Genomic DNA, 12,693 nt, shown 5'->3' with positions numbered 1-12,693 from the left:
CAGCTCTTTATCATGTTGTTTTCGGATGGCCTCATTTTCGCTTGCCTTCAGGTGTCCATCTTATTGCTATTCTGGTGATAGAATCAGTTTCCATCCGAAGCACATGGCCGATCCATCTCCACCGCCTCCTGGCAATGATGGTGCTCATATCCTCTTGGCTGCACTGTGTCAATAGATCTTGGTTTGACATTGTTCTGGGCTAAAAGATATGGAGGATTTTTCTGAGGCAGGCTGTATGGAATGAAGACAGTTTGGACATGTCTTACTTTCTCATTCCCCAGCATTCTGCACTATAAAGTAATGCTGAAAGTATGCAGCCCTGATAAATCTTGAGTTTGTTTTTGGTGTTGCATTTTGATGATTTCCAGGCTGTATTTAAGCTCCTAAAGGTGTTCCTGGCTTTATTGATTTTCTTTCGGATGTCCTGGCTTGTTCCACCATCCTGGCTAATGGTGCTGCCCAAGTATGTGAATGTTTCTACATTGGTGGGAACATAATCCTCTATCCGTAATGGTGATGGTGAGAAAATATTAAAGGTCATGATATATGTCTTATTGCAGCTGATTTTCAGTCCAATTTGCTGGCTGAATGCATTGAGTCGAGTTGTTTTTTCTCGTATATGGTGTTGGATATGTGATAGGAGAGCAACATCATCTGCAAAGTCCAGGTCTTCAAGGGATGAGAAGGGTGTCCATTTAATGCCTGTTGGCATGTCTTCTGTTGTACGCTGCATTACCCAGTCAACGGCAATGCTGAATAGGATTGCAGACATGACACACCCCTGACGTACTCCTGTTTTGACTTCAAAACTGAGCACCCTGTGATCAACACTGCGTATAAAGTTGAAATAAAAGCTTTTAATAATGTTGATTATATGGAGAGGGACTCCATATGCTCGCAGAATGTGCCATAGGCTGGTCCTGCGAATGCTATCAAAAGCCTTCTCAAAATCTATGAAGTTTATGTAGAGTTGCCGTTGCCATTCTAAGCACTGTTCTATTATGTTTCATAGCCTTTCCGAAAAATGGCTTGCTGTTTTCCGAGAACGTTATCAACTGCCTCTGATATATGCTGGACTATGATTTTACACAATACTTTGCTTGGCACAGATAAAAGTGTGATACCACGCTAGTTATTACAATCACTGAGAGTTCCTTTCTTTGGTATCTTCACTATAACCCCATTTGGTCCACACATCTGTCACTTTTTCCCTTTCCCAGACTGATGTAAACAGAGGGGCCAGGTTAGATGCTGCTAACTCAGGGATGACACATTGAACAATTCTGTATTAAAGTTATCCTTGCCAGGAGCTTTCCCATTTTTTAAGGATTTGATGGCTTGAATGATCTCTTCCTTAGCTGGAGTGTCTCTGTTCATATCAAGATCTTCTTCTGCCTCCGGGATGTTTGCTTCCTCTTTAGGTGGCTCCCTGTTCAGCAATTCTTTTAAATACGCTATCCAGTGCATTTCTTGTTCCGTTTCTGTTGTTAGTAGGTGGCCTTGTTTGTCCCTGCTGAAAGTGTTTGTTGGTGTCTGCTGTTTACCACTAATAAGCCACGTCATTTTGTAGCTGGTTCCTTGTTCACCACGAGCAGCTGCATCCTCTGCTTGTGTTGCCAGATTATCCATATAATGTCGTTTGTTCACTCTCACAAGGCATTTGACCTCCCGGTGTGCCTTGCTATACTGCTCGTGGTATTTGTCCTTTAACTTCTGGGATTTTGTATCTAAAACTTTTTTCTTCAGGGCTCGTCTGGTTTCTATTGTATTCCATGTGCTGGGTGTAATCCAATCCTTTCTTCTCAACTGCCTGTAGCCTAGACAGGCTTCACTGCTCTGTTTATAAATTGCTATTACTATGTCCCACTTCTTGTTGATATCCTCATCTACATTCCCCTCCTCTTCATCAAGGTCTGTAAGTGTCTGAAACCTGCTCTTTAACTACAGAACGAAGGCTTTCGGTATTTCAGGGGACTTTAACTTGTCAATGTCACATCTATGTCCCTTGTTTGGTAGACCCACACTTGTCAGTTTTGGCTTGATGGAGGCTATCACAAGGTGGTGGTCGCTGCCAACATCTGCACTTCTTCTCACTTTCACGTTGGTCAGGGAGCGTCTTCATTTGCCATTGATCATCATATGGTCAATCTGGTTCTTATCTCTGCCATTTGGAGAACACGATATCAGCTTGTGAATTTCACAATGTTGAAATAGGGTTCCACCAATGACTAGGTCATTCATATTGCAGAAATCAACAAGCTCTCTCCATTTTCATTCATGGTGCCACACCCACGTCTTCCCATTGCTCTGTCATTGTTTGTGTTGTCCTTACTGACCTTGGCATTCAGGTCTCCCATGATGATAGTTAGGTCATGGCATGGTACTCTCTCTAACTCCTGCAATGTAAGGTAGAATTTGTCCTTTACTTCTTCATCACTGTCATTTGTTGCAGCGTAGCACTGAATCGGGGGATATTATTGTGTTTCCCTTTCAGTCTGGCTCTCATTAGTCTGCTGCTAATGGACTTCCATTCAGGCAGGGAATGCTCCACTCTCTTCAAAAGGATGTTGTTCATCATCCCGTCCAGAATACAGCAAAATTTCTCCCGAGGCTGTTAATCTTCCTGATTCCATCCGTCTGCTCTCGCAGATACCCAGGATGTGTAAGCTGAAGCATCTCATCTCTCCTGTGACCTGAGCTAGCTTCCCTGTTTCGTACATTGTTCGTACATTCCAAAAACCAAGTTTGGTTTTTGTCTTGGTGTTGAGCACTTCAGCCTTCATGCGAGTGGCTTCTTTCAGCTTTCACCACTGGCAGTCATGTGGGTCATTGACTCCTGAAGACCATCACACACAGTAATGGTTGATTTATCCATTGCTATTTCCATAACATTTTGTTTTTTATGGGACAGGGTTGTTAGCCTAACCCCCAACCTGGAGAACCAGGGTGTCTGTTTTGTTTGGCCCCTTCCCCACAGACCAATCCGGCATGGTTGAACCTACTAGGAGCAAAAATCCCCCACAGACACAGACTCTGGGGATGGTTGGAGCATGCAAGCTGTCCCGCCACGAGAAGGCACAGACTCCAGAGGACAGAAGTTAGTCAATGGGAGATGCCAATGAGCTGGGTGAGTTCCAAGCCCCATCCCTCTTTTGGATGTTGGTGCCTCAATCAGAGCTGAAGGAGGCACCTGTCTTGTGATTCGTGACTGGGAAACCCTCTCCTAGAATCAGATAGTTTAGGTACCTAAGTCACTTCTTGCAAGACAGAGTTAGGCAGGTATTAAAATCCACACAAAACAGCTGGGGGCAGGGGCGAGAGGAGAGCCTTCTTTACAACTGTTAGCCCTAACCACTGGACTATATACAGTGGCTGTCACCCTCTCTGACCTAATTAATATTTAATTATTCAATTATTTGATTAAAGTGGAACAACTTCATCTGGAGAGATATTCAACAGAATATCCCATATTCCAGTGGCTAGGGCACTCATCTGAGAGGTGGGAGATCCTTGTTCAAATCTTTTCTAATCAGAGAGGTGAACTGAACTGGAGATCTCCTATATCTTAGGGAAATACAGTAACCACTGGGCTAAAGGTATAAGGGAAGGACTCCTTCTCCCTACTGGCTGCTTCGCAGAGCGAGGGAGCCTATGAGTATACTTACTGGGTCAGGCCCGACAGGCACTCCTCCATCTATCTTCCTCCAGTTAGTAGATCATACTCAGGCCTAGGTGGGACATAGGGGGCAGACACCAAGAGTGAGGGTGCAGTGCCCATGCTCAGAGGCTGAAACTTGGGGCTTGTCTTCACTACTGGGGTAAGTCTACCTAAGTTACACTACTCCAGCTACATAAATAACGTAGCTGGAGTCGACGTAGCTTAGGTCGACTTACCCCGGTGTCTTCTCTGCACTGCATCAACGGGAGGCACTCTCTGGTCAACTTCCCTTCCCTTACTCCATCAGAGAGAGCTCTGCCGTTGATTTAGCAGGTCTTCACTAGACCCACTAAATTGACCTCTGCTGCATCAACTGCAGAAGTGTTGATCTCCCCGTAGTGAAGACCAGCACTTAGGTGCCTAGCGAACTTTTACAAGAGATATTTAGGTGCCAAGTGAGGTTATCCCTACAAGGTTAGGCGGTAGCCCAGTGGAGGTTTGGTGGATCACAGTGATGCCTAAAAATGGGCCTTAGGCACCTAATTACCTTTGTGGATCTGAGGTTTAAGCATTTTTGAAAATTCTACCCACAGTCTCTGTTCCAAGGAATTTAGACCTAGATGACAGATACTAATCAGACAAAAATGCACTGAGATAGGCATATGATTGAAATAAATTAGATTGCATTTTTAAAGTATGATTTTAAGCGACAATGACATTAACTAATATGACTGTAAAAACGGCATCCTTTTACTCTATACATCTGATGTGTGTGTGTGTGTGTTTTCAGAGTCTTTATGGAAACCCACAATTAGGGCTGTCAATTAAATGCAGTTAACTATTAACTCAAAAAAATTAATCACGATTATTTTTAGTTTTAATTGAACTGTTAAACAATAATAGAAAACCATTTGAAATGTATTAAATATTTATGGATTGTCTATATTTTCAAATATATTGATTTCCATTACAACACAAAATATAAAGTGTACAGTGCTCACTTTATATTTGTATTACAAATATTTGCACCATAAAAATGATACACAAAGGAAACAGTATCTCAATTCACCTCATACAAGTACTGCAGTGCAATCTGTTTATCATGAAACTGCAACTTACAAATATAGGGTTTTTTTGTTACATAACTGCACTCAAAAACAAAACAATGTAAAAATTTAGAGCCAACAAGTCCACTCAGTTCTACTTTTTTTTCAGCCAATTGCTAAGACAAACAAGTCTGTTTACATTTATGGGAGTTAATGTTGCCCACTTCTTATTTACAATCTCACCTGAAAGTGAGAACAGGCATTCGCATAGCACTTTTGTAGCTGTCGTTGCAAGATATTTATGTGCCAGATATGCTAAACATTCATATATCCCTTCATGCTTCGACCACCATTCCAGAAGACATGCTTCCTGCTGATGATGCTCGTTTAAAAAATAACGTGTTAATTAAATTTGTGACTGAACTCCTTGGGGGAGAATTGTATGTCTCCTGCTCTGTGTTTTACCCACATTCTACCATATTTGACACTGTCTCCCACAGTATTCTTGTCAGCAAGTTAAAGAAGTATGGCCTGGATGAATGGACTATAAGGTGGATAGAAAGTTGGCTAGATTGTCGGGCTCAACGGGTAGTGATCAATGGCTCCATGTCTAGTTGGCAGCCGGTATCAAGTGGAGTGCCCCAAGGGTCGGTCCTCGGGCCGGTTTTGTTCAATATCTTCATAAATGATCTGGAGGATGGTGTGGATTGCAATCTCAGCAAGTTTGCAGATGACACTAAACTGGGAGGAGAGGTAGATACGCTGGAGGGTAAGGATAGGATACAGAGGACCCTAGACAAATTAGAGGATTGGGCCAAAAGAAATCTGATGAGGTTCAACAAGGACAAGTGCAGAGTCCTGCACTTAGGACGGAAGAATCCCATGCACCGCTACAGACTAGGGACCGAATGGCTTAGCAGCAGTTCTGCAGAAAAGGACCTACGGGTTACAGTGAACGAGAAGCTGGATATGAGCCAGCAGTGTGCCCTTGTTGCCAAGAAGGCCAATGGCATTTTGGGCTGTTTAAGTAGGGGCATTGCCAGCAGATCGAGGGACGTGATCGGTCCCCTCTATTCGACATTGGTGAGGCCTCATCTGGAGTACTGTGTCCAGTTTTGGGCCCCACACTACAAGAAGGATGTGGAAAAATTGGAGAGAGTCCAGCAGAGGGCAATAAAAACGATTAGGGGACTGGAACACATGACTTATGAGGAGAGGCTGAGGGAACTGGGACTGTTTAGTCTGCGGAAGAGAAGAATGAGGGGGGATTTGATAGCTGCTTTCAACTACCTGAAAGGGGGTTCCAAAGAGGATGGATCTAGACTGTTCTCAGTGGTAGCTGATGACAGAACAAGGAATAATGGTCTCAATTTGCAGTGGGGGAGATTTAGGTTGGATATTAGGAAAAACTGTTTCACTAGGAGGGTGGTGAAACACTGGAATGCGTTACCTAGGGAGGTGGTGGAATCTCCTTCCTTAGATATTTTTAAGGTCAGGCTTGACAAAGCCCTGGCTGGGATGATTTAGTTGGGGATTGGTCCTGCTTTGAGCAGGGGGTTGGACTAGATGACCTCCTGAGGTCCCTTCCAACCCTGATATTCTATGATTCTATGAACACTTTCACTGCAGATTTGACAAAACGCAAAGAAGGTACCAATGTGAAATTTCTAAAGGTAGCTACAGCACTCAACCCAAGGTTAAAGAATCTGAAGTGCCTTCCAAAAATCTGAGAGGAATGAGGTGTGAGGCATGCTTTCAGAAGTCTTAAAAGAGCAACACTCTGATGTGGAAACTACAGAACATGAACCACCAAAAAAGAAAATCAACCTTCTGCTGATGGCATCTAACTCAGATGATGAAAATGAATATTACTACTGGGCAGGGCTGGCTCTAAGATTTTTGCCACCCCAAGCAAAAAAATTTTTGACTGCCCCTGCTTTTTTTTTGTGCCCCCTCCACTCCCACCTCAACTCTACCCCTTCCCAAACCCTTCCCCAAATCCCTGGCCCCGCCTCCTCCCCCGGGCGTGCCACATTCCCCCCACACTGCTTCCTGCAGCTCCCCCCCTCGCAACCCTCTGCCCTAGCTCACCTCCACTCCGCCTGCTCCCCTGAACAAGCTGCAGCTCCGCTTCTCCCCCCTCCCTCTCAGGCGAGGAAGAGGGAGCGCGTTCAGGGGAGCAGGCAGAGCGGAGGTGAGTGAGGGCGGGGGGAGCACAGGAAGCAACGGGGGGGATAGAGAAACCGCTCCCCGCCCCAGCTCATCTCCACTCCACCACCGCCGCCTCCCCCAAGCGCGCTGCTGCTCAGCTTCTCCTCCCTCCCTCCCAGGCTTGCAATGCAAAACAGCTGTTTCGCGCACAGCAAGCCTGGGAGGGAGAGGGGAGAAGCAGAGCCGCAGCAGCGTGCTCAGGGGAGGAGGCGAAGGCGGAGCGGAGGCGAGCTGGGGCACATTTCTAGGGGCGGCATAGCCAGTGCCAGAATGCCACCCTAGAAATGTGCCGCCCCAAGCACCTGCTTGCTTTGCTGGTGCTTAGAGCCAGCCCTGCTCCTGGGGGAATTCTGCGCTATTGCGCACGTGCATAATTGATGACCCACGCATATTTTAAAATTTTTGCGCAGAAAAAAGCTTTTGCCGAAATGTTGCTGCAGTTCCACCTTTTGCCCACCAGACTGTGCTGTGGTGCAAGAACAGCAGCAGCTCCCAGACAGCCAGGGGAGAGAAAGAGCCTGCCTTCTTTGCAGCACCTGTCAAGCCAGGTCAGGACACAGAGGCTATTGGGAGACAGACAGCGTGGGGTGCTGGGGGGGGTCAGACAGGGGATCATAAGGGCTAGTGGGGGAGGACAGACTGGAGCAGCAGCTAAATGGGAGTGGAGGCACAGGGAGAAGGAGGTGCAGGGCCACATAGTGATGGGGGAAGGGTACAGAGCTACATAGGGACAAGGAAGTGGCTGGATGGGGACATAGAGACACGTGGAGACAGGGGGAGAAGATACAGGGACACAGAGACAGGGATGTGCTGGGTGGGGGCACAGAGACACATGGGGATGGGGGAGGAGGTATAGAGCCACATGGGGACAGGAGGAAGGGTACAGGGCCACATGGGGATGAGGGGAGTGGGTGTCTGAGTGGGGGTGGGGGGACATATGGACGGGGGTGCAAGGACACAAGCGGGTGCAAGGAGACACAGGGACATGGGCAGATGTGCCTGACTGAATGGGAGAGGCTAGGGGTCAGCCAGGGTCTGCATAGCGGAAGCTCCCTAACAATCCCTCCCCGCCCCCCCCCAAAAATCAGTTCCACCCAACAACCCTCCAAGTTCACACCTAGGCTCCTTCCCAGCAATTTACTTCCATCTCCCTCAGCTCCTCCTGCTTCTGAGGGGTGCGGGAAATACAGTTCTTTATTGTAGTTTAACTGAATTATTACTCAGAGTTCTGTATTAATATGCCTAGTAAGGAATCTATTTGTCAAAAAGCATTTCCTGAATCTTTTTTGTTGTCTGTATTCTTACACACATACTTGCTGACAGATATTTTGAAATAAATGAATAAAAATAATTGAAACTGGTGTGATTATATTGTTATTTTGACAAATAAAATATGCAGAATTTTAAAATACTGTGCACAGAATTTTTAATTTTGCGGAGCAGAATTCCCCCAGGGGTAGAATATGCGTCGTTCCGCACTGCTTTGGATTGTTATCTATCCAAATCCAGAAGAATCCATCATCAGCATGGACGCATGTTCTCTGGAATGGTGGCTTAAGCATGAAGGGACATACGAATCTTTAGTGCATCTGGCATGTAAATATCTTGCAACGCTAGCTACAACAGTGCCACGTGAATGCCTGTTCTCGCTTTCAGGTGACATTGTAAACAAGAAGCAAGCAACATTATCTCCCGCAAATATAAACAAACTTGTTCGTCTGAGCAATCGGCTGAACAAGAAGTAGAACTAAGTGAACTTGTAGGCTCTAAAGTTTTATATTGTTTTATTTTTGAGTGCAGGTATTTTTATTTTTTTACATAATTCTACATTTGTAAGTTCAACTTTCATGATAAAGAGATTGCATTACAGTAATTGTATTAGGTATTTCTTTTGTTTCTTTTTTACAGTGCAAATATTTGTAATAAAAAATAAATACAAACTGAGCACTGTATACTTTAAGGACAGGTTTCAGAGTAACAGCCGTGTTACTGTATTCGCAAAAAGAAAAGGAGTACTTGTGGCACCTTAGAGACTAACCAATTTATTTGAGCATAAGCTTTCATGAGCTACAACTCACTTCATCGGATGCATACTGTGGAAACTGCAGAAGACATTATATACACAGAGACCATGAAACAATACCTCCTCCCACCCCACTCTCCTGCTGGTAATAGCTTATCTAAAGTGATCACTCTCCTTACAATGTGTATGATAATCAAGTTGGGCCATTTCCAGCACAAATCCAGGTTTTCTCACCCCCCCCCACCCCAAAACACACACACACACACACACAAACTCACTCTCCTGCTGGTAATAGCTTATCCAAAGTGACCACTCTCCCTACAATGTGTATGATAATCAAGATGGGCCATTTCCAGCACAAATCCAGGTTTTGTCACCCCCCCCACACACACACACACACACCATCACAGGACCTAATAACATCAGCCACACTATCAGAGGCTCGTTCACCTGCACATTCACCAATGTGATATATGTCATCATGTGCCAGCAATGCCCTTCTGCCATGTACATTGGTCAAACTGGACAGTCTCTACGTAAAAGAATAAATGGACACAAATCAGATGTCAAGAATTATAACATTCATAAACCAGTTGGAGAACACTTCAATCTCTCTGGTCACGCAATCACAGACATGAAGGTCGCTATCTTAAAACAAAAAAACTTCAAATCCAGACTCCAGCGAGAAACTGCTGAATTGGAATTCATTTGCAAATTGGATACTATTAATTTAGGCTTAAATAGAGACTGGGAGTGGCTAAGTCATTATGCAAGGTAGCCTATTTCCCCTTGTTTTTTCCTACCCCCCTCCCCCCAAGACGTTCTGGTTAAGCTTGGATTTGTGCTGGAAATGGCCCACCTTGATTATCATGCACATTGTAGGAAGAGTGGTCACTTTGGATGAACTATTACCAGCAGGAGAGTGAGTTTGTGTGTGTTTTGGGGGGCGGGGGGTGAGAAAACCTGGATTTGTGCTGGAAATGGCCCAACTTGATTTTCATACACATTGTAAGGAGAGTGATCACTTTGGATGGGCTATTACCAGCAGGAGAGTGAGTTTGTGTGGGGGGGGCGGAGGGTGAGAAAACTTGGATTTGTGCTGGAAATGGCCCAACTTGATTATCATACACATTGTAAGGAGAAAGAAAAGGAGTACTTGTGGCACCTTAGAGACTAACCAATTTATTTGAGCATGAGCTTTCGTGAGCTACAGCTCACTTCAGCTGTAGCTCACGAAAGCTCATGCTCAAATAAATTGGTTAGTCTCTAAGGTGCCACAAGTACTCCTTTTCTTTTTGCGAATACAGACTAACACGGCTGTTCCTCTGAAACCTGTCATTGTAAGGAGAGTGATCACTTTAGATAAGCTATTACCAGCAGGAGAGTGGGGTGGGAGGAGGTATTGTTTCATGGTCTCTGTGTATATAATGTCTTCTGCAGTTTCCACAGTATGCATCCGATGAAGTGAGCTGTAGCTCACGAAAGCTTATGCTCAAATAAATTGGTTAGTCTCTAAGGTGCCACAAGTACTCCTTTTCTTTTTGTGTATACTTTAGGAACATAAGAATGGCCCCAAGGGGTCAGACAAAAGGTCCATCTAGCCCAGTATCCTGTCTTCTGACAGTGGCCAATGCCAGGTGCCCCTGAGGGAATTAACAGAACAGGTAATCATCAAGTGATCCATGCCCTGTTGCCTATTCCCAGCTTCTAACAAACAGGTTATGGACACCATCCTTACCCATCCTGGCTAATAGCCATTGATGGACCTAACCTCCATGAATTTATCTAGTTCTTTTTTTAACCCTGTTATAGTCTTGGCTTTGTATTCTGTGTTGTAATTGAAATCAATATATTTGAAAATGTAGAAAACATCCAAAAATGTTTAAATAATTGGTATTCTATTATTAACAGTGGAATTAATCACAATTAATTTTTAATTGCTTGACAGCCCTACCCACGATATCATATTCAAAGTCACTTTCAAAGAAGAGTACCACTTTAAGTACTCAGAGACCTGGTGGATTTTGCTCCAAATTTCATTTACCTGTCTGTGTTTCTAATTTTAAAACTTTCAACAATCCATCTTCTCCACCACATGCTATGAAACCTTGGTCCTTGTTCCAAGATATACATCTTAGCCGAATGTTACCAGGAATTGCAATCTTTAAGAAAGAAATATTTTTCAATTTAATTGATCAATAACAACAATGTCTTATTTTGAAAATATCCCAACCACAAACACTAAGCAAATACACTTGGGTTACTGTGCATCATAATATAAATTCCTCCAGCAACTTATCAGAATTGTAAGCACATGACTACAATTAAAAGTTGATAGAATACAGTAATGGCCATTCACGTAAAATTATACAACGATAAACAAACCAAGGGAATCAAATATAGAGAAGGGGAAGTCTAACAGTAATAATCAATAAAAATAGGACATTTCTTAAAAACATCTAACGTAGGGGTCCACTTATTTATCTTTCGCACCAACTGCTCTGATTGTGAGGGAAACACTAGGGGAGAAATGGATAAGGACACTGGGGATTTGCTCATCTTGGACTTACAGGGATCTCTCTAGGGTGCCTAAGGAAGGCAATATAGGGGCTCCAGTCTCCACATCTCTTCAGTGCTCAGCGCCATGCACTAACTCTAACAGATTGCAGGCTTGATGCAGAAATTACGGGTCTCTGCCTCAGGTCAGCCTGGAAGCCAGACTAGGCCAGTCTCATGGCCCTTCTGGCCTTAAAATCGGTCCGAGTCTGCCCAGCATCCTGGCACCGCTGCTCGACAGGGCTCAGCTCCGAGGGGGGGACTGCCGGGAAGAGGCTCCGCACCCCGGGGAGGCGGGCAGGTCAGGAGCTTCAGCCGCACTCTGCAGCTGGGGGCCCGGAGGGAAGAGACCGGACCCAGGGCAGCGCTGGAGCGGATCAGATCCCAGCTCTCCCGGGCCCTTGCGGCTTTTGGGAGGAGGGGGCGGCGCCGCTGGGGAGAGGCCCCTGCCCGCGCGTAGCGGAGAGGGCCCGGCGTCTCCGCGGAGGCGGCTCCCACTAGGCCTGTGACCCCGGCCGCAGGGCGGGCTCGGTGCTCTGCCCCCCGGCTGAGACAGGCCGCCGGGACACTCACCTTTTTGCTCAGGTAGATGAACATCCTGCGGAGACCAGGGGCGGGGAAATGGGGGGGGGGGGCAGCGGAGGCCTGGGGGTGCCTGAAAGGGGAGCGTGTTACCGCTGCCTCCCTAGCAACCCGGCTTCCCTGGCAACCACCGCCGGAGCCCGCTCCCGGAAGTAAACACGTTCACTTCCGGGGCGGTGGCGCGACTCACAAGTTCTGGCCCCCCCCCACCCCCCGGCTAGCCTGACGCCCCTCCCCGCCGGCGTGGTGAGCGGGGACGGGGCTCGTCCAGCCCCATCGCTCCCGGTTTGTGGCCGGGGCCGCCCAGAGCAGCCGGTGGGGGACGCTCCCTTGGGTGCTGCTAGCCCTGATCGCGGCTCCTTCCTGTCGGTCCCCGAGGGCGGTGGGATTTGGGGGGCGCCTCCCTCCCCAGGTCTGTGCTGAGCTGGCTCCGGCTCAGGCCCCTGCTGCTCACACACCCATCCGTGTGGCTGGGGTCCGCAGGACCCCGCTGAGGGGGCGGGTCCGCGTCTGGACTGGGTCCAAGCCCTGCCGTGTTGCAGTGTGGACGCAGTTCAAGCCGCAGATCTGAGTCAGAGGCCTGTGTAGTGCGGCGTGGGCGTGTGCGCCCGGCTGCG

At 46.5% G+C, this 12,693-nt stretch overlaps 1 protein-coding gene across 6 annotated transcripts in view; it reads right to left on the bottom strand.

Moving 5' to 3' along the window:
* WDR35 (WD repeat domain 35) overlaps positions 1 to 12,218 on the bottom strand; it is a 79,595-nt gene extending 67,377 nt beyond the window's left edge. For 5 of the 6 annotated variants that reach the window (XM_073335942.1, XM_073335947.1, XM_073335944.1 and 2 more), the window contains exons 1-2: positions 12,068 to 12,218; positions 10,983 to 11,100 (exon numbers count right to left, since the gene is read on the bottom strand). In XM_073335942.1, the coding sequence (XP_073192043.1) occupies positions 10,983 to 11,100; positions 12,068 to 12,091 (142 nt within the window). In that variant the 5' untranslated portion in view covers positions 12,092 to 12,218. Of the gene's footprint in view, positions 1 to 10,982; positions 11,101 to 11,508; positions 11,961 to 12,067 lie in introns of those variants that run through there. The other variant, XM_073335946.1, reaches the window with a different exon arrangement.
* Positions 12,219 to 12,693: the final 475 nt, after the last annotated feature.

This window comes from Lepidochelys kempii, chromosome 3, assembly GCF_965140265.1.
Source record: "Lepidochelys kempii isolate rLepKem1 chromosome 3, rLepKem1.hap2, whole genome shotgun sequence".
Classification (NCBI taxonomy): Eukaryota; Metazoa; Chordata; order Testudines; family Cheloniidae; genus Lepidochelys; species Lepidochelys kempii.
This window is presented reverse-complemented; position numbering and strand designations above follow the sequence as displayed.